This window comes from Homarus americanus, unplaced genomic scaffold (genome assembly GCF_018991925.1).
Source record: "Homarus americanus isolate GMGI-L3 unplaced genomic scaffold, GMGI_Hamer_2.0 scaffold30535, whole genome shotgun sequence".
Classification (NCBI taxonomy): Eukaryota; Metazoa; Arthropoda; class Malacostraca; order Decapoda; family Nephropidae; genus Homarus; species Homarus americanus.
The window spans coordinates 5,782,940-5,809,441 of record NW_024732440.1 but is presented as its reverse complement, the minus strand read 5'-3'; the positions used below and the strand labels follow the sequence as shown (position 1 = coordinate 5,809,441).

The window sequence follows — 26,502 nt, the reverse complement described above, 5'->3', positions numbered from 1 at the left end:
AAACAATCTATATTTGCAATAGACATAACAATTTAAGTACCGTAATCATTTAGTACATGTACAGTACAGGTTTGTTACATTGTTAACCGAGGAACCACTGTACTGCAGTGTACTTGTACTGTACAATATTGACTAAATTCACTAGATAACGTACACAACTAATGGTTGGTAAAACTTGTCAAGTAACTGAGTGTCAAGTCTGTCAGTATGAGTGGCACGTGTAAGTGCTTGTGTCCCCCATCATAGGAGTCCGTTTTCTCTCGCTTCAGGATGCGTGAGTCCGTTTTCTCTTAATCTTAGAGTGCAGTGCACCAGAGACTTTGTTATTCCTTAGTAATGACACGGAATTTGAAATTGCAACCCCAATTGCAACTGGGGTTGCAATTGTTGAGGCAACTAGATACAGGTAGTTCTGCTATAACGCGATAATTGTGTTCTTGTAAAATATCGTGTTATAGAAAATCGCGTAATAGAAATAACAGGGCTTATGGAGAAAATAGGGTTAGGTGCAGATTACTCGAAATCGAAAAAATTTAGTATTTAGCCTAACACAAAGGATAGCACAGTCTAAATAAATGTTACATTCATATCTAATAATGAAATCATACAGTAAATTTAACACTTTACCTTGAAAAAATATGAATGTAACTTGATGGGGGAGAAGGGTGATTTTGAGGTTGATAACATTGAGCTTCTCTTCAAGTGTTATATCCTTTCTTTTACGATAATCACCGGGAATTCTATCATCAGAGCGCTTTTTGGAGATATTCTTCTTTACCATATTCACAGTTAATACCACAAAATTGGAGAAATAGTAAGCAAAAATCGCGTTATAGCAAACAAGCGTTCGCGTTATACAAATATTGTTCCGAATTCATAAATCGCGTTAGAGCAAATTCGCGTTATCAAAACACGCGTTATAGCAGAACTCCCTGTATGTCTGATTACAGCAAATGTGTTATTGTCAATTTGTAGGTGAAATATTTTATCCTCAATAGATGTAGATTAACATTACACCTGGAGGCAAATGCTTAAAAAAAGCCTAAGGAAGGATATTCCTTTAACATATAATATCTGGCCAGTATGGGAAGGATCATCGTGTCTCCGTCAGAGGGTCGTGGAGTGGTGGTCCAGCAGGCGTCACGGAAGTGTTTTTCTTGGGGGGGGGGGCACGGACGTACAGTGACCCCTCGTTTAACGAACACCTCGGTTAACGTAATTTCGATTAACGAACTGCCTTCCATAAGGATCTTCAATTTGGTTAACGAAAAAAAATTCGGTTAACGAAGTTCTTACGAACCGACCTCAACATGTTTTCGCTTGCACTGACCGGGCAACCAGCTTTAGTATCAGTCCGCCAATACATTAATCGGTTCTAGGGCTTAAATTCCTTACTATTTTAGTAAATATCAAGAAGTTTATACGATTCAATAATTTTAAAAGTTTAATATTCAATTTTTTAGTTATTTTAACAATTATTGAACATAATTGAAGGTAAAGTGACTAGTTTAATGCTCGGCATCCAGCCTCTTAACACAGCAAACAGGAGTTAGTCTCTCTCTGTTTTCACTGGAGGTAACATCTTGCTTGAGACTCTCTTCAACTAAATGCTTTTTTCTGTGTTTCCAAGCAAATTATTGATCATTTTGAAATATATTTTACATATTGACAATATATAATGCAGTGCAGTGTTGATTTAAAGAAAATAATCTTGAATTACACCAAGAGAGCTAAAATTTTGGGTGAAATGGCGCCATGGGGTGACTTCTCTTCCACCCCAATGCCTTCTCTTCTTCCTTCTCCACCCCCATTCTAAATCCCATCATCATCATCATCATCCAGAGCCTTCTACATACACACCTCAAAGTAAGTGAACTTTTCTACCATTTTGTTGAATTTAGGAAATTTTCGGTGAGCTGGAACCAATTACCCAAAAACCCATTGAAACAATGGTTTCGGTTAACGAACTTTTCGGTTAACGAACGACCTTCTGGAACGGATTGAGTTTGTTAACGGAGGGGTCACTATATGCGATCGGACGTTGTGCGGTTGGACGTTAACCGGCGCATGACTGTATATGTACATTTGTGGGAATGTGTTCCTACACCCCCTGTTATATCCTGTGTCTCCAAACGGCCAACCTATACAGTATGACTTAAAGCAAACCAATCCACCAATCATGTCTGCCGTTACACGACCAATACCCATTCATTCATAAATAGTGATACTTCTGCTGCAATGGTGCCGTTTGGAGACGCAGGTTACTACGAGGTGCAGGAACACATTTCCGCAACTGTTTCTACAGTATACACATTACTAATAGTAACCGGTACCGGGCATGCTCGCTTTGAATTAGCCAGCACAGGGCTCATTTACATCCCACTACCTGTGCACTAGATCAGCTGACATGACAGAAGTATTGCATTTGCATTGTCACTACCACAGCTACTATCACTGTTTGGGCCTAATGTCAAACGGCTGTTTTTATTATTTATTAATATTACCCAAATTTAGTACAAAATGGTATGAATATATTCTTATACACATTACAAATGCATGGAACTGTCCTGCAGATGGTGTGGGAGAGGCACCTTCACCGTAAACAAAACACATGGCTTCCTACTGGTTACCGTCAATACACTAATAAACTGCGGTAATAAATCTGGTATTCATAATACGGGGATATATTTATTACATATGAATGGTAACTGCAGGCTTATATAATATATGTCTGGAGTTTGTTTGGGCTGATAAACTCCTATCTGCAATTTGACCATCAGTGAGTACAGTCTGTACTCACCCCTGAAGATGTGAATTACAGGTACGCGAAAGCGCTTGGGAACTTCGTGTTTTCTTCTTTCCTTGTGGTTATCAGCATATATGTATGTATGTATGTATATATATATATATATATATATATATATATATATATATATATATATATATATATATATATATATATATATATATATATATATATATATATATATATATATATATATATATATATATATATATATATATATATATATATATATATATATATATATATATATATGTATATATATATATATATATATATATATTAGCCCACAATAATAAGAAAATTTTGCAGAAAAACACGATTATTGTTGGTTTGAAGCTCAAACAACTGTACATGACGGGTAGTTATTCTCATTCAACTCACGATAAAATAATAACTATTCACAGTACTAACTTTCAGTTTTCACAGTTTGCTTGGAGAGGGATTGAGCTGCATGATAAAAAATGTGAACCCTCTAGCTTAAAAACAAAAAAGTTATGGTTGTTTGAACTTCGAAAAACTTTAAACACGTTTTCTCAGCTTTTTTAATTTGGCGCTTCACCCATGTAGAGGCATATTATATATAGATGAGCAGATTTTTTTTTTTAATTCACCAGCATGAAGTGTAGAGTGTCTTATAACAGGGATCATTATGGATACCAAGAATGTTGTCATCCTGGTCATTGTTAAACGTGTGAAGTTTTATGTTCAAATATCCCTGCAGATAAACTTTGTTGTCTTGTGACAATTCTTGTTTGTAGTTACCTCAGATTCTGATAAAGATACCTGGTAGTTGTTAGGTCTTCACGTTTACAGGTCATAAAGGGATCTGGTAGTTCATCAAGTGGTTTTAGATTTGCTGTTTAGAAGAGGTGTAAATAATTTTTCTTCTCTTCTTCAACAGGTTCTCATGCTGTCTGCAATTGGTAAACGTGATCATGAGTATTTACTTCAACCTGTAAGTGCTACTGCTTGTGTAAAGCGTAACTTGAGTGAAGCGCCGCTTCGATCTCGATCATCCCCTCGTATAACATGTGACCTTAAATTGGAAAAGTTCCCTCTCAGCCTCAGTGATTCTCAGTACCAACAAGTGGTAAAGTGGAATAAAGAATATGATAGACTAGAAAAAGCTCGCCATTATCGAAAATGGAGACCAAGTTGCTCAGTTAAAGAGAATCCTTATGAATGGTGGCAGTATCCAATTCAGTGTCACTTAGATAAGATTCATAAAAAGTATAGTGGTCGGAATTGGTCTTCTGCACTACAGAGAGCCAGAGATATTGTTAAGTATGTGGAAATTTATGGTGAACATCTTGTGAATCCTGCTACAGTGTCAACAGACTGCAAAGCACTTAAACTTCAAATTGAACAAGAACTTAATTTTGATGAACTTCATTCTTTGCGTGAAATAGCCATAGAAAGCGTTATAAAGGACCTTGAATTATTACAGAAGACAAGACCTCCTACTCCTCCACTGACGATCCCCATGGAGCCATCATCTCCAATACAAAGTGGAGAAGGTATTCTTCAACGATGGTTTCCAGCTTGGGGAGGCTGGTATGCCTCAGATGCAGGTGTTGCCCCTGTGTCACCACAGGATGATGAACAGGAACATAGTCCTCCTACAGAACATCAACCCATTCCCAAATCCCAGCTTTCACCCGAGTCAGAGAAACAATCCAAAGGTTCTTTGGAAGAAGAGATTTTGTATGTGTTATCAGACACTGTAGAAAACAACACCTTTATGAAGAGAGATGCAGTCTTCTGCCAACTGAGCTTTACACTCAAACAAAGCTCTTTTTCACTTTCATCCATCAAGCCATCTGTATCTGGGACTAGCATGGAGGAAAAGGAAGTAAAGTGAGTAATTTAAAATAACATTAGTAATTGTAATAATGTCTAATAAGACTTCCATATGAATTTTAGTTAAAGTTAATGGTTTCATTGTTGTGTTTTTACAATCTTGAAAATCTAAATATTATAGAAATATAATAACCTTAGAGAATTTAGTATTTCACACATACAGTATACGCATGATCAGGGTTATCAATATGCACTGAGTACTGTTTACTGTATTTCCTGGCATGATTTGAAGCACCGCTGTAGAAGACACACCCCTAACTTTGCACTGGGTATCTAGAAAAAGTAATATTTGAAGCAGTTGTGACTTCTAAGTCACTATTATGGAATCTTGCTCTGCCTAAGGCCCTCAGCTATCGACTTAATGCTGAATCTCCCTTTTATTTCCTAAAATTCTTCATGCTGTCGTTTTTTCCAGTTACATTTTTTCATCCTAGAAATTTTTTCTTACCTTCTTACACATTGCATGTATTGCTGTTGTTAGATTTATTTTTGAAGAAATGCTAAGTAACAAATTTGTCACAAGATTATATATATTTCAGAAGTGAACTGTTTCAACTGGAATTTGCAAATGTGAAAATGGCATTAGAATCACGACCAAGAAGCAAGTCCTACAAATTTAATATTGAACTGGGCTCTTTAAGCTTAAGAGATAAGGTAAGAGTAACTTATTCATCATTGATAATGATATTTTGAAGCTACAACTTTAAAGAGTGTATGGCTTTAAGTTTAACTTGAATTTACCCATTATCCAGTATCTCATATGGCATGTCACCATATGTCATAGGTATTTATCTTTAGTCCACTCCATGTGTTGATCTCTTTTTATTGGACTAAATGATACTATACTATTGTGGTTAGAATTACAAAAGTCTCTTGGATGAGAACTAGTAATGTAACCCTTAGAAAAACTTAAATATACACTCAATCTGCATTTCCTTATAAATTGCACTCTCAATGTTGCTGTTTATCAATACTGTACTGTAACAGTCCTAGTGGATTTCTGAGAGTTAACTTAAGGAGAAGTGAAGATTATGAGGTTTGTCTTGTGAAGGATAAAGAAACCCTTGACATTTACAGCATTCCATGTAATTTGTAGAGTGGTAACCATCAGCTGTGAAGGACTAGGTTAGATCAGGGCCGTGATCTTGTATGAACCTTTCCAACCCTGCATGATCGTATGATTGAGCTTAATTCTCTTGGGATGGAAGTCCAGGTTGTCACAACAGAGCTATGTCTTCTTTTTTTTTCTTTTTTGAAGGCCTTGTTTCAGAATGTAAAGAACTGTCTCATGAAATTGATTGTGTAATTATCATATTTCATCTTGAAATTGAAATCCATGCATAAGTTGGGGACCTTGAAATTGTTTTGGCATTCTGTAGCTTGAGTGACTAATTGTAGTTTCCTTATCATAAGTCTGTTTCACATACTGTACCATATACAGGTAACTCACGTTTTACGCGCTTTTGATTTAAGCATTTTTGGAATAACACAGTTGTTCAATTAATACCAAAAGCTAATTTACATGCACCTATTTTTGAAATAACCTGCTCAAGACAGTATAAATTTGCCGCAAATACCTGGTCGCCTGGCAGTGGAGTCACTTGTGAGGTGCTTGTAAGTTATCACTATAAAGTCACAGTCATATCAACATCAAAAATTTTAATATTACTTTAATAATAATTCTTTTAATAATGTAATAATAAAAATTATTACCACTAATGATGAAGATAATGATGATGATGAAGTGTTCTGTACAACAACTGTGACGACGTCCAGCAAGCTACCCGCGTATCGCTATCTCAGTTCACACCAGCACTAATTTTTCTCTATGCTTTCATTTGCATTGTGTATTTATCACATACTCTTTTAGTGTTAAACGCTGTTGTCCCCATTGAGCATGTCTGAAAAACGTCCATCTGCCTCCTCTGGGGCGCCTAAAGCTAAAAAGGCACAAAAAACAATCGCAATGGACGTGAAATTAAATGTGATCACCTGCCTTCAGAGAGGAGAATGTGTGTCAGAGGTTGGCCGTGTGTTTGGTTTAAGTCAGAGCACTGTTCGTACCATGTTCGGTATATGATGGTTCCCCTAACCTGTACCATTTACATGTATTCTTATGGGAAAATTATGTGTAATTTCACGTTTTTTAATTAAGCGGTGATTTTCAAGAACGTAACTCCAGCGTAAACCTAGAGGTGGGTGTATATGATTGTGTATTCTTGTACAGGTATATGTGAAATGATGATGATGAAGGAGGTTGCAAGAAAGAATTGATGGTTTTTAAGTTGGAGATATCTTTCTACAGTATCCAGTTGATAATAAACTCAGCACTGATGCCAGTATCCTTCACCAACTTAGCTATGGTAATATTAGCTGAAGACTTTAATTGAAACTTTAAAGTTACTGACTTTTTTATTGGGCAAGGTGAGAAAATGTTCTGCTTACCATTATTTTGTAAAGATTCAGGGTGTCTACTGGTTTGGAAAAACTGGAAAAGGTAAGGAATATTATTTGGGGCTGGAAAACCTGGAAAAGCTAGGGAATTTTACAAATAAGCCTGGAATTTTATGTGAATTCAGTTAACTCCAAAATATTGTTGTTTTGACAGCAATCTTACCATAAATTAATGATGTACTATATACAGTGAACCCTCGCTTTACGCGGTTTCACTTTACGTGTATCTACATTTACGCGGTACCCTGCCAGAACCGGAATTCCCACTTTACGCGGTGCATCTACTCATATACGCGGGTGAAGTAAAATTTTTTTATTTAGCTCATAAAATTCATACAAATTATCCGGCCAGAATATAATTTACATTGCTGGAATTCTTACAATTTGATGATCATTTTGAATATAAGCATCATAGATTTTGCATTAGGCATACAAATTTTAGATCTAATGCAAGTATTTTGTTTACTCAGAGCAAATATGTTATCTTTTGTGCAAAATATATGAAGTGTATATTCAAAATATTCCTGGTCTTGCAAGGAATCCAGCAATGTCAATTATATTATCCTAACTTTAGTCTGAGGTATTATTTATTACTAAAAATGTAAATATACTGTTATAACCCAATCATTTCTCTGGTAGGGAGGGAAGGTGGGGGTGAGGGGTAGGGAGGGAGGGAGGGACCCAGGGAGCAGGTGGGAAGAGGTGGGGAGGTGGGGTATTTTGATTGACAGATAGTATTTCGGTAAGTATATTTTGTTTATTTATTGAAGATATTTGTTTTAGCTCATAAAATTCATACAAATTACCCGGCCAGAATATAATTTACATTGCTGGAATTCTTACAATTTGATGATCATTTTGAATATAAACATCATAGATTTTGCATTAGACATACAAGTTTTAGATCTAATGTAAGTATTTTGTTTACTCTGAGTAAATATGTTATCTTTTGTGCAAAATATATGACATTTATATTCAAAATATTCCTGGTCTTACAAGGAATCCAGCAATGTCAATTATATTACCCTAACTTTAGTCTGAGGTATTATTTATTACTAAAAAGGTAAATATTCTGGTTTCTCCCACACATTTCTCTGGTAGGGAGGGACCGACCGACCATCTGGCGCGGTTGGAAGAGGGTGGGAGGCAAGGTGGGGTACTTTGATTGACAAATAGTGTCGTGAAGAATATTTTTTTTTTTTATTAACTGAAGATATTTGTTTTAGCTCATAAAATTCATACAAATTACCCGGCCAGAATATAATTTACAATGCTGGAATTCTTACAATTTGATGATCATTTTGAATATAAACATCATAGATTTTGCATTAGACATACAAGTTTTAGATCTAATGTAAGTATTTTGTTTACTCTGAGTAAATATGTTATCTTTTGTGCAAAATATATGACATTTATATTCAAAATATTCCTGGTCTTACAAGGAGTCCAGCAATGTCAATTATATTATCCTAACTTTAGTTTGAGGTATTATTTATTACTATACCTTAAAATCTAGTGGTTTTCCCCCAAAAATTTCTCAGAGAGGGAAGAGCCAGCGAGTGTAGTGTGAGAAGAGGGGGAGGGAGTTGAGTCCATTATTTGAATGGACATTAGCTTGGCGACTGTATTTCTCTATTTCTCTTAAGTATTAATTGTGTGCATGTACCATCATAAAATTAAGATGTTATTTTTACTAGAACATAGGTATTGTGTTGGAAAAAGTGGAGTTTGGGGGTCAGCAGGTCTCTATTTCATTTAATCCCATATGTTATGTTGTTCACTTTACTCGTTTCTCGCTTTAGGGCCTCCGTGGGTTCAATTGACCGCGTAAAGTGAGGGTTCACTGTAATAGATAAATGATTCAACTTTTATGAACAAATTCTAGTAAATAGTCCACTCCAATAACTGAAGTGATTGTGTACCTATCATATTTCATGTTAGCGATCAAATGATCAAATATTAGTTATACAGTGGTCCCTCGGTTAACGAACGGTTCGATTGACGAAATTTCGGTCAACGAATTAGCTCCCATAAGGATCTTCAATTCCGTTAATGAACAAAACTTCCATAAATGAAATCCTTACGACAAACATGTTTTGTTGTGAGCATCAACTGATCAGATGATCGGCTAGTCCGCCAATACAGTAATCTGTTCTATGTTTACATTCGTTTCCAGTGGAGTAAATATAAAGAAGGTTATGTTCTTGAATATTTTTGCATTTTTTATATTAAAATTATTGGTCATTCTAAAATGAAGCCATCCAAGCTCTGTCTACATAAAGTTTTTCAACTATTATTTTTGGCTCGATATATGTAACTTTATTCATTTATTGAAACTCGTTTACATGCACACACTGTCCTAAGGGCAAAGCTGTACTGTACATGTAATCAAAATAATGTACAAAATGATTACTAAAATTTTTGTATAGTGCAAACTATTGCATGTTTATATTCAAATTAATCACTATCTTATAAGAATTCCAGCAATGTAAATTATATTCTCCCCGGTCAATTCTATGACATTTTATAAGCAAAAAGCAAAAACTCTATCTAAAGGACATAAATAAACAAATAAATACTTCACTAGACCCTTGGCGCTGTCAAACATGTCACTGTCACCTCTCCCTCCCTCCCTCCCTCCCTCCCTCCTCCCCCTCCCTCCCCCTCCCAACAAGGGTTTGGTGGTTATACAGTAGGCTTTAAGTTTTTATCTTATATAATATCACAGACTAAAGTTAGGAGAATATACTTTGCATTGCTGGAATCCTTGCAAGACAGTGAATAATTTGAATATAAATGTCATATATTTCGCACAAGAGATAAAAATTGTAGTACATTAGTGTACAGTTGGTAGGACATTTTATAATGTAAAGTTTTTCAACTGTATTTTTGGGTAGATTTACATAAATTTTTAAATTTATTTTCATTCATTTACATTCACACACCATACTAAAAGAAATGTAAAAGAAATAAATGACCTAAGTGCAAACCTGTAGTGTACATGTACTGAATGATTACGGTACTAAAATTTTTATATCTATTGCAAATTATAGCATGTTTATCTTCAAATTAATCACTATCTGCCCAGCCAGGGTTTTAGGCTTACAGTTTTTATCTTATATAATATCTTACACTAAAGTTAGGAGAATATAATTTGCATTGCTGGAATCCTTGCAAGACAGCGAATAATTTGAATATAAACATCATATATTTTGCACAAGAGATAAAAATTATCACCTGTATCACATTACAGTAGTGATTTAAGAGTAAGATTGTATATGTACATATAGATATGCAGTCATGCGCCGGTTAACGTCCTAGATACGTTCTTGGAAACGTGACGTTAACCAAAGTGGATGTTGTCCGTTCATCACAAAAACGCGAAAGCGAAAGTACAGAACCTATGGGATTTATTCTAATTGGTTCCAGGCACCCAAGACCCAACCCCAAGTTTCCCATTTTACGATCATTTAGACCCACAAAATATATATATAATGTTATGGTAAATATCATACACACACATAGGCATGGCTAGGTTTATTACAAAGTGATGAAAAGGGTACGCTCAATACTGTACAGTGGGTAGTCCACAAAACATGTAGCTATGCTTTCTTTATTTGAGTGCCCCGTCATAGGAGTCCGTTTTCTCTCGCTTCTGGACGCCTGAGTCCTCCGTTTTCTCTCAATCTTAGAGTGCACCAGAGACTTCATTATTCCTTAGTAATGACACAGAATTTGAAATTGCAACCCCAATTGCAACTGGGGTTGCAATTGTTGAGGCAACTAGATATGTCTGATTACAGCAAATGTGTTATTGTCAATTTGTAGGTGAAAGATTTTATCCTCAATAGATGTACAGTAGGTTAACATTACACCTGGAGGCAAATGCTTACTAAAGCCTAAGGAAGGAAGGATATTCCTTTAACACATAATATCTGGCCAGTATGGGGAGGATCATCGTGTCTCCGTCAGGGGGTCGTGGAGTGGTGGGCCAGCAGGCGTCACGGAAGTGTTGTGTTTTTTTGGGGGGTGGCGCACGGACGTATATGCGATCGGACGTTGTTCGGTTGGACGTTAACCGGCGCATGACTGTATAGTGATTTAAGGGAGATTTAGGGGAATTTTAGGAGTGTTTCGGAATTTATACATTTTTGGCTTTACTGTAATTTGTATGTACTTTTCTGTGAGCTGGAACCAATTACCCAATATCCCATTGAAATACACCTAAACCCCGACTTACGACTATACGGACTTACGTCCATTGGTACTTACGACCTGCTTTGACCGTACATCCATACGGGACATACGACTGCGACCGCCGTGACCAAAAATTTTTTCAAATGACGCGCGCATTTTCTATACCGAAACGTTTCCGTCCCGGGCGAGAGGGAGGGGTGGCTTGGGTCGCCTCGTGGCTGCACTCACTCAGTGGAGCGCTTTGTTTGTGTTTGGCTATCGTATCCTATACTGATCGCGCTGTGAACTTTCGTTATTATTGTATTTAATTGACTTTATAATGACTGGAAAGCGTAAAAGTGAGAGTGCTGGTGGTACTCCAAGGAAAAGGAGACAGGCAATTACTTTTGAGATGAAACTGAAGATAATAACACAGTATGAGAATGGAAAAACAATAGCAACAATCTCACGCGACCTAGGTTTCTCACACTCGACCATATCCACTATTCTGAAGGACAAGGAACGTATTCGTGAAGTAGTGAAAGGAACAACACCTATAAAGGGAACTATAATAACAAAGAAAAGACAAGGTCCTATCCACGATATGGAAAAATTATTGGTGATATGGATAGAAGACCAGATGCAGAAGCGTGTACCCTTAAGTGTTCTAACCATACAGGCTAAAGCAAGAAGCCTGTTCCAAAGCCTGAAGGAGCAGGCAGGAGATGAATGTGATCAAACCTTTACAGGAAGTCAAGGGTGGTTTGATAGATTTAAAAAACGCTACAGTCTACACAGTGTTAAGGTGAGTGGAGAGGCAGCTAGTGCCGATGTTGGTGCTGCCGAAGCTTTTAAGGAGGAGTTAGATGATGTGATTGTGGAAGGGAATTATTTGCCAGAGCAAATATTCAATGTGGATGAGACTGGATTATTGTGGAAACGCATGCCTGACCGGACATACATCCACAAAGAGGCAAAAAAAATGCCCGGATTCAAGGCATTCAAGGACAGAATTACACTTCTGTTGGGGGGGAATGTTGCTGGTTTCAAGCTAAAGCCCTTCATGATCTATCATTCAGAGAACCCCAGGGCTTTTAAACATGTCAGCAAGCACACACTGCCAGTGTTTTATCGCAGTAACAAGAAAGCCTGGATGACCCTAGTACTATTTGAGGATTGGTTCATGACTTGTTTCATTCCACGAGCCAAGGAGTATTGTCTGCAACAAAGGATTCCATTCAAGATTTTACTGATTTTGGATAATGCTCCGGGACACCCACCACACCTGGACGACATGCACCCTGATGTTAAGGTAGTGTACATGCCACCTAACACTACCTCTATCATCCAACCCATGGATCAAAGTGTTATTTCTGCCTTTAAAGCATATTATTTACGCACGACCTTCGCTCAGGCTGTTGCTGCTACTGAAGGTGAGAAAACGCTCAGACAGTTTTGGAAGGAGTACAACATTTTGTCATGTATAAAGAACATTAGTGCAGCATGGGATCAGGTTACAAAACATTGCATGAATGGAATATGGAAGAAAATCCTGAAAAGATATGTGAACAGTTTCAAAGGATTTAATGAAAGTGAAGTTATTTTGGATATTAGTAACAAGATAGTGGACTTAGGTAAACAGCTGGAGTTAGAAATTGATACTGAAGATGTTGGACAGTTGGTTGAAAGTGTAGCAGAAGAGCTCAGTAACGAGGATCTTATTGAACTAGATGCACAGAAAGTTGCAGAGGAAGAAGAGAGACAAAATGTAGAAGAAGAGCCTGCACCCCCCAAAAAGTTTTCAGTGAAACATATGGCAGAGGCATTTGCTACAATTAATAAAGCAATGCAAATGTTTGATGACATGGATCAAAATTATGAGCGTTATGCCAAAGTTGACAGAATGATCCAAGATTCACTTGCTTGCTACAGAGAAATTTATAATGAAAAGAAAAAGCAAACTGTGCAGTCTAAATTGGACACCTATTTCAAGAAGTCCCCCAGTACTGGCTCCTCACGCCCCACCAGTGCTGCCTCTTCACTCCCTCAAGATGATCCAATACCTTCAACCAGCAAGTTACCCCTGTACATAAACCTGTCTGAAGGAAGCGACATTGATGACCCACCCAGCCCTGTCTCCTCTTCTGCTTCTTCCAATTAATATAGTCTCCATGTATCCTGTAAATAGAAAATTATGGGGGCCCCGTGTGCATTCAGCTGACTACATTTAAGGTAAGTGCTGAGGCACACTGTATCCATTCCTCATTATTTATTACTTTTACTGTACTGTATCCATTCCTCATTATTTTTTACGTTTAGTGTACTGTATTTCATTGTAGATTTTTAAAAAAAATTTGAAAAAAAAAAATTTTTGAATTTTTTTTTGAAAATTTTTTTTTTTTTTTTATTTTTTTTTTTATCTATATCGGACTTACGACCATATCGGACTTACGACCTGGATTTGGGTCCCTAACCCCGTCGTAAGTCGGGGTTTAGGTTTAATGGATTTGGTTAACGAAATTTTCGGTTAACAAACGACTCTGTGGAACGAACTGTCAGAGATGAATTGTTCTTATAATTAGTGGATTATTTCACATATGCATCGTGAGTCATATAGGTGGGTCAGGAGTCTGATTTCTGGCTTTTTTGGAACGTCCAGGTTGACCCGCTTGAATCGTGTAAATCCTAGGAAAAAAATATGGTGGGGGTCAAGGTTTTGCTGATGTAAATCATTAGGCATGACGATCATCCTGATCGTAGTTGGTTAAGTAAAATAGTCGGTCCAGTAGCCAGTGGCAATAAAAAAATTTATGGGCAAGTGACCTACAATATTGAGACCCAACAGAGAATCTGCTGTATTTTTTTAAAATATGTAGAGAGGTTTACTGTCTTATGCTCCCAATGTATTGAAAACCTTTAATTTTGTTATTATGTTGTAAAAAATACCAAATTAATGTACAGGTACCTGGAGTTTTTCAAATTTACAACTGGAAAACTCGGGGAATTTTGTTTTGTCTAGCCAGGGGTACTCTTGGTCCAGACTTGGTCTTGAGAGCTGACTGAAGCAATGGTTTGTATCAGTGCTGCTCAAGCAAAGAAAAGAAAAGATTATTAATTTCTCAAAATTATTTTGTCATCAGGTTACCCAAGAGTCTGCATTTCCTTTGCTGATAACTCCCCAAACCCGGGCATCAGGATCATCACTAACTTCTTCAGTGTCAAGAACTTCAACTATGTATGCTAAGCTAACAAACATCATGTCTCCAATGTCAAGCAAAACAGAAGGCCCTCTCTTCTCTCTTGTGTATGAGTGTCGGCCATTTAACTCCAAGGCTGACCATAAGTAAGTAACTCTCATTTAGAATGATTTCATTTAGAAGAGTAAGATTCATAGGTTTAGCTTGAGGGATTTTTAAGTTTAAGCATGGAAAAATTATGATGGATCTCAACATTTGCCATTTTCAGTTAAGAGGTTTATACAAGTTTTGTTAGTATCACAAGGCAGTTTAAATCGGCAGGTGCATTTTTAAGTCACAGACTTAATATGGAATGTCCAAAGTCTACATTTCCAAAGTACACAATCAGGCAGTTATCTGAGAACTAATGACCTAAGGGGCTTTGCAACATTGTTGGCTTTTTTGAGAGAAAAGTGTCCTGAAAATTGGGTCCTGTTCTAAGATAGTGCAGGGTGTTGTATAGTAATTAGGAGCTTGTAAGATGTGTGATGATTCCTTACTGTGATGTTCAGTTCCATCCCCTGTGAAGTACAAGTGCTTGGTAGCACTGGACTGTTTTTTGCTGCCTTTTCCCTTTATCTAGCTGGTCTTGAATCAAAAGTCTGGACTGACACAAAGGTTGTGGTGATGACAAGGTATGTGGTGATGGTAGGTGTGCCATCTCTGATGTTGAGGGCTGGGGCCAGAAACACTGTCACCACTGGTACTAGGGAAGCTGCCATAGGAGACAGCACTAGGATGCATTGGGACTGAGTGGGGACCTTGGGGAAGTAGTCTTTAATCTTATACTGTTTTATCTTGGTCCTTTTCTGCAGTTCATCTACAGTAACTGCTTTCGTCTCTTGAAGGTTCTGGTAAAAGGGGGAGGAAGTGGAAGATATCAGTGGTGGCTGTAAAATTCAGGAGGGCATCCAGGTGTGCCCTTCCTCTCAAGACTGGTGGTGGGAACTTCCTCCTCCTGTCCTTCATCGTAGAACCTGATGACATTAGCTATTATTTCCTCCTAGGTGAGGGTACCATAGCCAGGATCATCAGCATCCACATAAAACCACTCACTCGCATCTTGCTGTCACAGCACTGTCACCACTGACACGGAAAAGTGTGTGGGCCTCTTCCTCTCTGAAGTTCACATTCTTCTGCAGTAACAGAGCTACTGTAGCAGCACCACCACCACCACCACCACCACCACCACCACCACCACCACCACCACACCACCACCACCACCACACCACCACCACCACACCACTGCCATTCAGGAGCTTCTTCCACTCATTCCTCAGTGTTGTCCCAGGATGCCTTGAGGTTGAACAATGCATCCTGGATGTTATAGTCCTTGATGTTCTTCAGTGTCCTGGTCCCCCAAGTGTCTTCGTTCCCCTCTGCCGCTGGTTCTACCACCGAAACATCATTTAAGAGAAGGTGCCCATAATGGTATTTGCAGGCCAGAATGAAGCCCTGGTCCATGGGTTGTATGAGTGAGGTGGTGTTGGGCAGCAAGAACTTCACACTGATGTACTGATCAGCACTTTTTAATATCATCCTGAGGGTGAGCAGGTGCATTGTCAAGGATGAGCAAAGTCTTGACCTCTTGCTTGGGGATGCCATGGACTGTCATATGGAATTGTCTGGGCTGCATGGACAAAAACATGGTGGAATCAGCCTTCAAATATTTCCATGATGAACCAGGCCAGGACACAGGAAGATGATCCATAGAAAGGTGCAGCATTCTAGGCCGCTGGTCATTTCCACCAACATGGCTTTTATTTTGTGCATACCAGCAGCATTGGCACACAACAGCACTGACCCACGCTGCTTGCTGGCCTTAGTCCAAGGGTGCTGCTTTCCTACCACGATGCCATGGTGTTGTTAGGCAGGGAATTCCAATAGAGGCCTGTCTCATTAGCATTATATATTTCATACTTCTAAGTTGTTGCATTTCCTCTTTGAATGGCTGGAGACTCACCACATCAGTACTAATACTCTCAACAGTTGCTTCTCCGGTGCTATCTGTAAAATTTATAGAGCCACCCAAAGCTCCTATGGAAGTCAAGCATTTCCAGCAGGGTTGCAAATCACTGTGTGACATCACTGAGTTCAATGCTGCGAACAGGAACACCATTGGCTTGTTGCTGCTTGTACCAGTCATACATTGCAGCTTCAACTTTCTTGTATTTCAAGGTATCCAGACGAGTATGGGTGAGGCCACTTGCTCCTGGCATACCTTTCTGTTCTTGCCACCTCAGCTTTCCTTTGGCATATTTCACTTTGTATATGGTCAACATGTCCACTCCATACTCCAACATTAACACTTTTACCGTCACATTCATTTCAAGTTTGTTCAGAATGTCTAAATTTTCCTTTAGGGGCAGTATTTTTGCTGGACCTTTCCTCAACCCTTGGTACCACAGGCTTTTTCTGTAGCTTTTGGCATTGTACACGTGCAGTAAAGTACATACAAACACTACACATTTGGCTATTGTGTGCAAACACTGTCCACTCTGCTATGCACAGTACCATATGTATGGTATTCACACTTACTGAATGTAAATTTACAGTATACTGTATGTACACCCACTAAAAAATTATTTGGCACCCTTGGTTCTGATACACCACCTCAACGATCACTGGTACAGAAGTCGTGATTACGTGGTGTGGTTGGTACCCCTGAATGTACCAACCACACCACGTAATCACGACTTCTGTACCAATCAATCAGAGCCAAGGGTGCTGAATAATTTTTTAGTGGGTGTACATTGCAATCACTGTTTATGTCTTAATACTGGTTTAACACTGTATTCTTGGCTGATTGCATCATGGTACAGTAATGTACAGATCTGCACAAAATAGATTGAATGCAAAAACAACAGCATGTGAAGGAACAACTTTGTACAATGGCAGCGGTATATGAATTAAGTTCATCATGATGCTAAGGTTTGAGGAGATAGACTGGGAGATGTATCAGTCAATCACAAGCATCCCATGCAGTCACATGACAGTGTTAACCCCCCTCGGCCATGATGCAATTTGCGTAATATTCATGATAAGACCAACTTCACGGTGACGCAAATCGAGTCGCCAAATTTAAAAAAAAATCACCAAAAATTAAGTTTTCAATAGAATTGAGTAAAATTTTGATGCGTCATAGTACATAAGAACATAAGAATGGAGGAAACTGCAGCGGGCCTATTGGCCCATACTGGGCAGTCCCATTTACACCCAACCCCTATTGCTCATACATCCATCCAACCTGTGTTTGAAGCTATCCAGCATATTCAAGTTAATGATGATATTTGGTAACTTGTTCCACTCGTCCACTACTCTATTTCCAAACTAATGTTTACCTATTTCGTGTCTAAATCTAAATTTGTCTAATTTAAAACCATTTTTACGAGTTTGCTCCTGGTTGGATAGTTTGAGTATCTTTGTAATGTCCCCTTTGTTTAGCCCTGACTTCCATTTATACGCCTCAATCATATCGCCCCTCACTCAACATCTCTCGAGGGAGTGCAAATTAAGATGCTTTAACATGTCTCTGTACTCAAGGTTCCTAATGCCCAGGATTAGTCTTGTTATTCTCCTCCGAATTCTTTCCAAGGATTCTATATCCATTCTGTAATATGGTGACCAGAATTGAACTGCATAATCCAAGTGAGGTCTCACAAGTGCAAGATATAGTTTTAAGATGACCTTGCTAGTCTTTTAACTAACACTCCTTTGTATGAACCCAATTACCTGTACTTTATTAGCCTTCTTTCTGATTTCTCAATAACATCGTTGTTCATCTAGTATCTGGTTTCCCTGTTTACATCTCCTATACTGAGTACTTTATATTTGTCCACATTGAATTTCATCTGCCATTTTTCAAATCATTCAAAAAATTTGTTTAGATCTTATTGTAGTTTTGCACAGTCCTCGTCAGATTTAATTACACTCCCTATTTTAGTGCCATCAGCACATTTACTTTTGTTGCTGTCTATGCCGATATCTATGTCGTTTATGCATATAATATAAATAATGGTCCAAGTACAGGTGCTCCTCTACTTACGAACGAGTTACGTTCCTGAGGCTTGTTTGTAAGTCCAACTTTACTCTTGTAGATACCAAACATATTGTAAAAAATGAAAAGATTATGGATATTTAGTACAGCTATACCCTTTAATACAGCCTTGAAATCTGGCTCACTCTTCTTCTCTTAGGTAATGTTTGTTCTATCTGGAATTTTCTTCAAAATAATCCGGTCTCATCCACATTAAACACCTGTTCTGGCAGGTAACCCCCCTCAGTGATGATGTTTGTACTGTATCTCTGAAAATTTGTAAGTTGAACGTTCTTAAGTAGAGGAGCACCTGTACTGAGCTTGGGAACTCCACTAGTGACGGTCCAATTGGATTTTGTGCTGTTAATGCTCACTCTTTTTTTCCTGTCCTGTAAATACATCCTAATCCATTTTAGAATATCTCCTTTAATGCCATGAGCCTCCACTTTTCTTATTAGTTTTTCGTGGGGGACTCTGTCGAAGATGAAAAGAATGTTAATAGATTAGTTAGACGTGAATGCCAGCTTGTGAAGCCATGTTGGGAATCATTGATCAACTTGTGCTTCTCCAGGTGATTTCGAATAGAGTTTGAAATGATTGCTTTTAGTAATTTGCCTTCAATTGATGTTAGACTGATTGGACAGTAGTTAGAGGATAGTGATTTACTGTATCTCCCTTCTTGAAAATCGGTATTACATTCGCTATCCTCCAGGATTCTGGTACTACACCCGTTTTAAAGGACATGTTAAACAACTTTGCTCAGGGCATACTAAGCTCTTCTTTATATTCCTTTAATACTCTGGCAAATATCTTATCGGGACCGGGTGACTTATTAGGCTTTAGTTTGTCTATTTGCTTACTAACGTCGTTACTAGTCACTACTATCTTGCTTAATTTATTTTCTTCACTATCTCTGTATAGAGTCAATACCTCGGGTATCATGTTTAAATTTTCGGTGGTGGAAACTGTTGAAAAATATTTATTCAGAATATTGCTCATTTCTCCATCGTTATCAGTAAGCTCGCCGGTATCTGACTGTATTGGTCCTAATCTTTTCTCGTGTTTTAGTTTGATACATTAGATAGAATCCCTTGGGGTTTGACTTCGCCTCCCTTGCTACCTCCAGTTCATTATTCCTCTTTGCTTTTCTTTTCAAATAAACTAATTGGCAACTCTCGAGACCCATAGGAAGGGAAGACCGAAACGATAAATGCACTGTATTATCTCAGCAGTCAGACAGTGAGTGTGAGCTACGTCCATTTAAATTTCCATAACTCCATGGGGGCTGCCTCAGCTTCAGGATTACAGTGCTTACCCTACCCCCTGAAATAATAAATTTTTAGTGTTAGAGAAGTGATGGTTGTGTAATGTAATATTTTTTTCATTTTACAGGTGAAGTGTTTAGTTTTCAAAAGTCATTACTGTACAGTGGTCCCTCGGTTAACGAACACAATTCGTTCCAGAAGGCCGTTCGTTAACCGAAACCATTGTTTCAATGGGATTTTGGGTACTTGGTTCCAGCTCACCGAAAATTACATACAAAATAAAAATAAATGCAGTAAAGTACACTTACTTTGAGGTGTGTATGTAGAAGGCTCCTGGTTGATGATGATGGTGATGGGAATTAGAAGTGGGGGTGGAGGAGAAGGGAGAAGAGAAGGAAGTGGGGGTGGAAGAGAAATCACCCCATGCTTGATGCCGTCATTTCACCCATAAAATTTTAAGTTCACTAGCTGTAATTCAAGATTATTTTCTTTAAATCAACACTGCACTGCACTATATATTGTCAATATGTAAAATAAATTTCAGAATGACCAATAATTGTACTGTAAAAACGTAAAAATAGTTTATGTTCAAGAGAGCCACAAGCAAGATGTTTCCTCCACTGACCAGAGATACAAACTGACGCCTTGCTGGGTGCGTCAAATGGCTGTTGGGGCAAACCAAAAACTAGTTTCCTGTACTGCAATTATGTTAAATAAGTGTTAAAATTACTAAAAAATTTAATATAAAACTTGGAAAATTATTGAATAATACAACCTTCTTGATATTTACACAAATGGGAACAAATTTAAGCCCTAGAACCGATTACTGTATTGGCGGACTAATATTCCAGCTGGTGAGCAAGCCAAAACATGTTGACATGATTTCGTAAAAATTTCGTTAACCGAATTGAAGATTCTTATGGAAAGTAATTTGTTAAACGAAATTTTGTTAACCGAGGCGTTCGCTAACCGAGGATCACTGTATCAGGCAATACAAACCTTGTTATAGTGACAATGTCTCGGAACGGTATCTGAAAGAGGATGATTTTCTAGAACTCCTGTTTAGGGACAGTGGGGATCAAGTGGATAGTGATAATAAATAGCCTGGTAGTGAAAATGATCGTGATAACAACAAAGAAAGTCATGAATCTGGGGGAGAAATTGTGTTGGTTGCACCACACGCCTCGCCACCAGAGACACCCTCTACCACCACCCCCCGTACCAACAACATACCACCCTCACTTCTTCACCACAACCATCCACATCCCAAGCATCTCCTTCCCATCTTCTACATTATGCATGCCTCATACCACCCGCTACCTCCCTTCCTCACCACCCAGGTGAGGACCCTATTTCTTACCTGACTTAACATGATTAGTTACGTCGCCCTTTCTTTTAAGCTCCTTTGCGTGTTTGGTGGTGTTGGTGTGCGGATTGGTGAATGTCATGTTTATGACCTGACCTCATATTTAGTAAGGTCACCCTGTGTACTTAAGCCTCTCTCCGTCCATATAATTCAGTTGCCTCTGAAGATGTCTTGAATAAAGACGAAAGCTAAGGTGCTCCGTTGTTTCCCTTCTTCATGTGTGATTTTGTCAAGATTTATCTTATCCACATTTTCATTGTGGATCTACATGATATGTATATATATATATATATATATATATATATATATATATATATATATATATATATATATATATATATATATATATATATATATATATATATCTATATATATATATATATATATATATATATATATATATATATATATATATATATATATATATATATATATATATATATATATATATATATATATATATATATATATATATATATATATATATATATATATATATATATATATATATATATATATATATATATATATATATATATATATATATATATATATATATATTTTATTTATTTACCCTGTTTTTATTTTTTCAGGCTGATTGTCAACTCTTCAGCTTTGGACATTGTATATAATCCTTCAGCTTTGGATGCCATTAAAGCTTTCTTTACAACTCCATACCAGAAGAGGGATGATGTTGGATATGTACCTCAGATGACAGCTCTGACATCAGCTGCTAAGAAAAGGTGAGATAGTATAGTTTGTCTCACTTAACTTCTAAGGTAAGTTCATCATTTAAAAATAGATTTTTTATTTTTTTTTTTATACTGGGATTAGCCCACAGTGCCGGATTTATACCTGTGGAGGCCCCCCACTACCCAAGAGGGTGGGGTGGCGAGTGAAGCAAGCCCAAACATCTGGGAGTTCTGGGGGGCGCTGTAAATTTGAACACTTCTTTGGAGAATTTTGAAGCCATATGCAGTTATATTGAGGAAATTAGAACATTGAGAAATTTTTAATTAACTGTATATTTATTGATAGTGTGCAAATTCCCAACACACACACACACAAAAGTGAGACATGACTCGAGTCATTCATTTGGTTTCAAGTCGACCAGCCCTGATATGTGGAAGCCCTCAGATTGTGGAGGCCCCTGGGCAGCTGCCCACTTTGCCCACTCCTGAATCCGGCCCTGTTAGCCCACCCGGGCACAGGTCACTGACCCACATGAGAGCCTGGGGGGTGAAAATATAATAATAATAATAATAATAATAATAATAGTAATAATAATAAATTATTATTATCATTACAACAATTAATAATAATAATAATAATAATAATAATAATAATAATAATAATAATAATAATAATAATAATAATAACCATAAATAAATACAAGAGCGAAAAAATTAATCGAGAGTGAGAAACGATATACATTATGTTTGTTGTGTTGTCCAAGTAAGAGAAACAATTGAGACCCTGCAATTGTGTGTAAATGAGGCAGAAAGTCAGATGAGCAACCCGGGACTTGGTCACAATATTCGTGATGCCATATGGCAGCAGGGTCTACCATTAGACAACACATTATGCTTCCAATATCTTCCCAGGAGGTAGTACCTCCCTGTCTGGTAGCTGCCTAGTACCTACTACCTAGTTATTTATCCAAGATTACTTTGCAATTCTTCAGTTCTTTTAGATACAGTACTGTACATGGTCATGCCTGTAACTTGAGACTGCAAAGGACAAGCTGCTGTAGATGTAACTGCAATAAATCTCATGATTTCCTCCACTCCTTCTCATGTCTTGAAGGTAGATATTGGGGACCTTGAGTTATCCTAGAATAGATAATTAAGCAATGCCAATCCTAAGCTGTTCGACCTATCATGCACCGTAGGTTTCAGTTGATAAGGTTTGCATAAAATGTGTTCAAAGAAGGAAGAGGAAAAAGGGTAAAAACAAGTCTTCAGGGGTAACTAAATGAGTTAAAAATTGAATGAATGGTGAGGCAGGAAGAATTTCAGAACTGGTTTACTTTAAAACTTATTCAAAAGCTACCTTCGCCTAGTTTCAGGACATAGAAATACCTTGCCTACTGAAAATTGCTAAAAAAAAATTTTTCTTCAAAATATGTTGTGCTGTGCTTGCAGAGGAAATATAATTTATTGCCTACAATCACACACAACACATCTAGTTTCATGACACTTCTTATACTGAATCTACAAACAATTACCACCCCATTTACTGTATATGAGCTTATTTTTCTTTGCTTCATATTTTGGATCTTAGATTTACATTGTTTCTTGTTTTGTCTTGTTTACATAAAACTGACAAAGTATGTACGGTAGTTTAATTTAGAAAAAAATAGGAAATAGTGGGTTGTTATGTATTCTCATTATAAAAGCTGAGATACAGTATTTCTATGAAGAAAAAAAAATCTTAAAATACCACAAAAACAAATTTCTAATCAAATAGTAAACACAATATGTGAGATACATGAAGTAATACAGGTTGAACCTCCCTAATCCAGCACCCTTTGGACCTGGCCAGTGCCGAACTATAGAATTTTCCGAACCACAGGTGGTCTTTGTAAAATACATAGAATTATTGATGCGCCAATCTGGCGCATCATATTTAAAATTTTGCGCCTAATGTTTCTCTGGGCACGCTACACTGTCCTAAGCGCAAAGCTGTACTACTGTACTTGTACTCAAAATAATGTACTAAATGATTAAAAAAAATTTGTCTAGTGCAAACTATAGCATGATTATATTCAAATTAATCACTATCTTATAAGAATTCCAGCAATGTAAATTATATTCTCTCTGGTCACTTCTGTGACATTTTATAAACAAAAAACATAAACTCAAGCTAAAGGACATAAATAAACAAATAAATACTTCACTAGACCTTCGGTTCCAACTGTCAAACATGTCACTGTCACTTGCCTCCCCCCATCTTCCTTATCTTCCCAGCCAGTGTTTGGTGTTTTAGGCTTAAAGTTTTTATCTTTTATAATATCACAGACTAAAGTTAGGAGAATATAATTTGTATTGCTGGAATCCTTGCAAGACAGCGAATAATTTGAATATAAACGTCAGTAGTGTATAATATGGACATGAAGTAGTACTTTAAGCTGTGTATCCTTATATTACTCTATTAATTATGTATAGTAAAGTATTATAGAACATGTATTAATCCTATGTAATATTTCCATTTATTATGCACCATGTTATGTATGTGAATTATCATATTTACATATTATGTATTCAGCTTGTGAATGCTGGTATCTGTACATGCCAGCTCGGAGTGATACAGGTAGTTGAGATCGCTAGTCCTTAAGGTGAGGAAGCCGACTGTCTATTAGTTCCTCTGTATATCTCCCGTACGAGAATAAGAACCTATTTTCAAGATAACAAGTGTTTGTGTATACCCTCAGTAGTGTAGAACATTTTGGGGGTATCAAAGACAAACATAGAAGTAGCTGTAACTAATGTTGATGGTGTAGCTGAAGAAGCTGTAGCTGCTATTGATGGTGTAGCTGAAGAAGCTGTAGCTGCTATTGATGGTGCAGCTGAAGAAGCTGTAGCTGCTATTGATGGTGTAGCTGATGTTGATGATGTAGCTGAAGTTGATAGTTTAGGCCTTCGAATAATACAATTGTCTAAAGATCCTTGCTCAGCTGCTTTCTTATTCTCATTATTCATCTTTATGTAGAGGTCATATGTGATTTTCACTTCCCTGTTTATTTTAATTTATCGTTCTGTTAATGGATCCACTTCAGAAAATATGATCATCCCTTGCTCCATGTGAGCAAATGCTTCTGCCAAATGCTTAGCCATACATTTGTGAGATGAGGTAGGGGTATCTGTTGGTGTGTTTGGGGTCCGGTCGTGTTGTTCTTGTTCAAGTTATATAAGTTCTTCTTTGGTTAGGTCTTCCCTGGACTGTTTAACAGCTCCAGAACATTTTCTTCATCAACTTCTTCAAATCCTACAATGTGCTTGGCAAGCTCAACAATATTTCTTTGAATGTTTAGCATGGTTTCCTCAAACCTCAAAACCTTTAAAGGATTTTACACATTCCGGCCACAATTTCCTCCACGCACCATTCATGTTGTCGTCTGTTACTTCCTTCTATGACTTTCCAATGTTTTTAACAGCTTTTAGAATATGATATCCACACCAAAATTCTTATATGGATGGCTTTCCAGCACCATCTGTTTCTTCAATCAGTTGAGACATAGCACAGCATAAATAATTGGCTTTAAATGATGAGATAACGCCTTGGTCCATAGGTTGAAGCATGGATGTGGTATTCGGTGGAAGAAAAACGACTTGTACATGTTCAGACAATTCATTTAGGTGAGCTGGGTGGCCTGGAGCATTATCTAATATAAGCATTGCTTTGTGTGTTATGTTTTTCTTGGTACAGTATTCCATTAATGCTGAACAAAAATAATTTTTGGACTAATCAACAAAAGAGTCATTGTCATCCATGCTTTACTGTTTGACTGCCAAATTACTGGTAAAGTTTGTTTACACACACCTATGAATGCTCTAGGATTCTCAGAGTGATATACTGTGCAGCGAGAGGTTTGAGTTTAAAGTCACCGCCATCGAAGAGGAGTGTAATACGATCTTTGGCTGCTTTGAATCCTGGGGCAGCTTTTCTTCCATGGAAATAAATGTCCGGGAAGGCATTCTCTTCCAATATAGTCCAGTTTCATCAACGTTAAAAACTTGACTGGGCAAGTAGCCGCCTTCTTCGATTATTTTGCATAGTTCTTCTGGATAAGCATTAGCAGCAGATGAATCACCACTTGCTGCCTCACCAGTGACTTTTGAATTATGTAATCCGTGGCGTTGTTTAAACCTAGCAAACCAGCCTCGACTCACACTGAAGTTTTCTGTTTTAGCACTTTCGTTTTTACTTGAATTTTTAAGATCATTAAACAATGCTAGGGCTTTTGTTTGAATAATTACAGTGCTCAATGGAGTATGCTTCTGATTTTTGTCTTTTTTTTCAATCCATATACTTAAAAGTCTCTCCATTTCTTCCATAACCCCACTCCTGCTTTGGCAAACTTTATTTGCACTTAATGGAGTTGTAGACAGAGCACTTCCTTTCATTTTTTCTTTATTTCTATGAATAGTTTTCACTGTTGATTCCGGCATCCCCAAAGCACGCAAAATATCCACACCCCTCTCGCCTTTTTCATAGCGTTTTAACACATCTAGTTTTTCGGCTAAACTTGTACACTTTCTTTTAGCTTTCGAACCATCACTACCATTACTTGCTTTCTTGCT

At 37.4% G+C, this 26,502-nt stretch overlaps 1 protein-coding gene across 5 annotated transcripts in view; it reads left to right on the top strand.

Moving 5' to 3' along the window:
* The window catches only part of LOC121868786 (vacuolar protein sorting-associated protein 13D-like), a 226,289-nt gene that overhangs the window by 26,936 nt on the left and 172,851 nt on the right, over positions 1-26,502 (top strand). For all 5 annotated transcript variants that reach the window (XM_042369702.1, XM_042369700.1, XM_042369703.1 and 2 more), the window contains exons 7-10: positions 3,708-4,663; positions 5,206-5,320; positions 14,437-14,639; positions 21,793-21,942. In XM_042369702.1, coding sequence (XP_042225636.1) covers positions 3,708-4,663; positions 5,206-5,320; positions 14,437-14,639; positions 21,793-21,942 — 1,424 coding nt within the window. The remainder of the gene's footprint in view (positions 1-3,707; positions 4,664-5,205; positions 5,321-14,436; positions 14,640-21,792; positions 21,943-26,502) is intronic.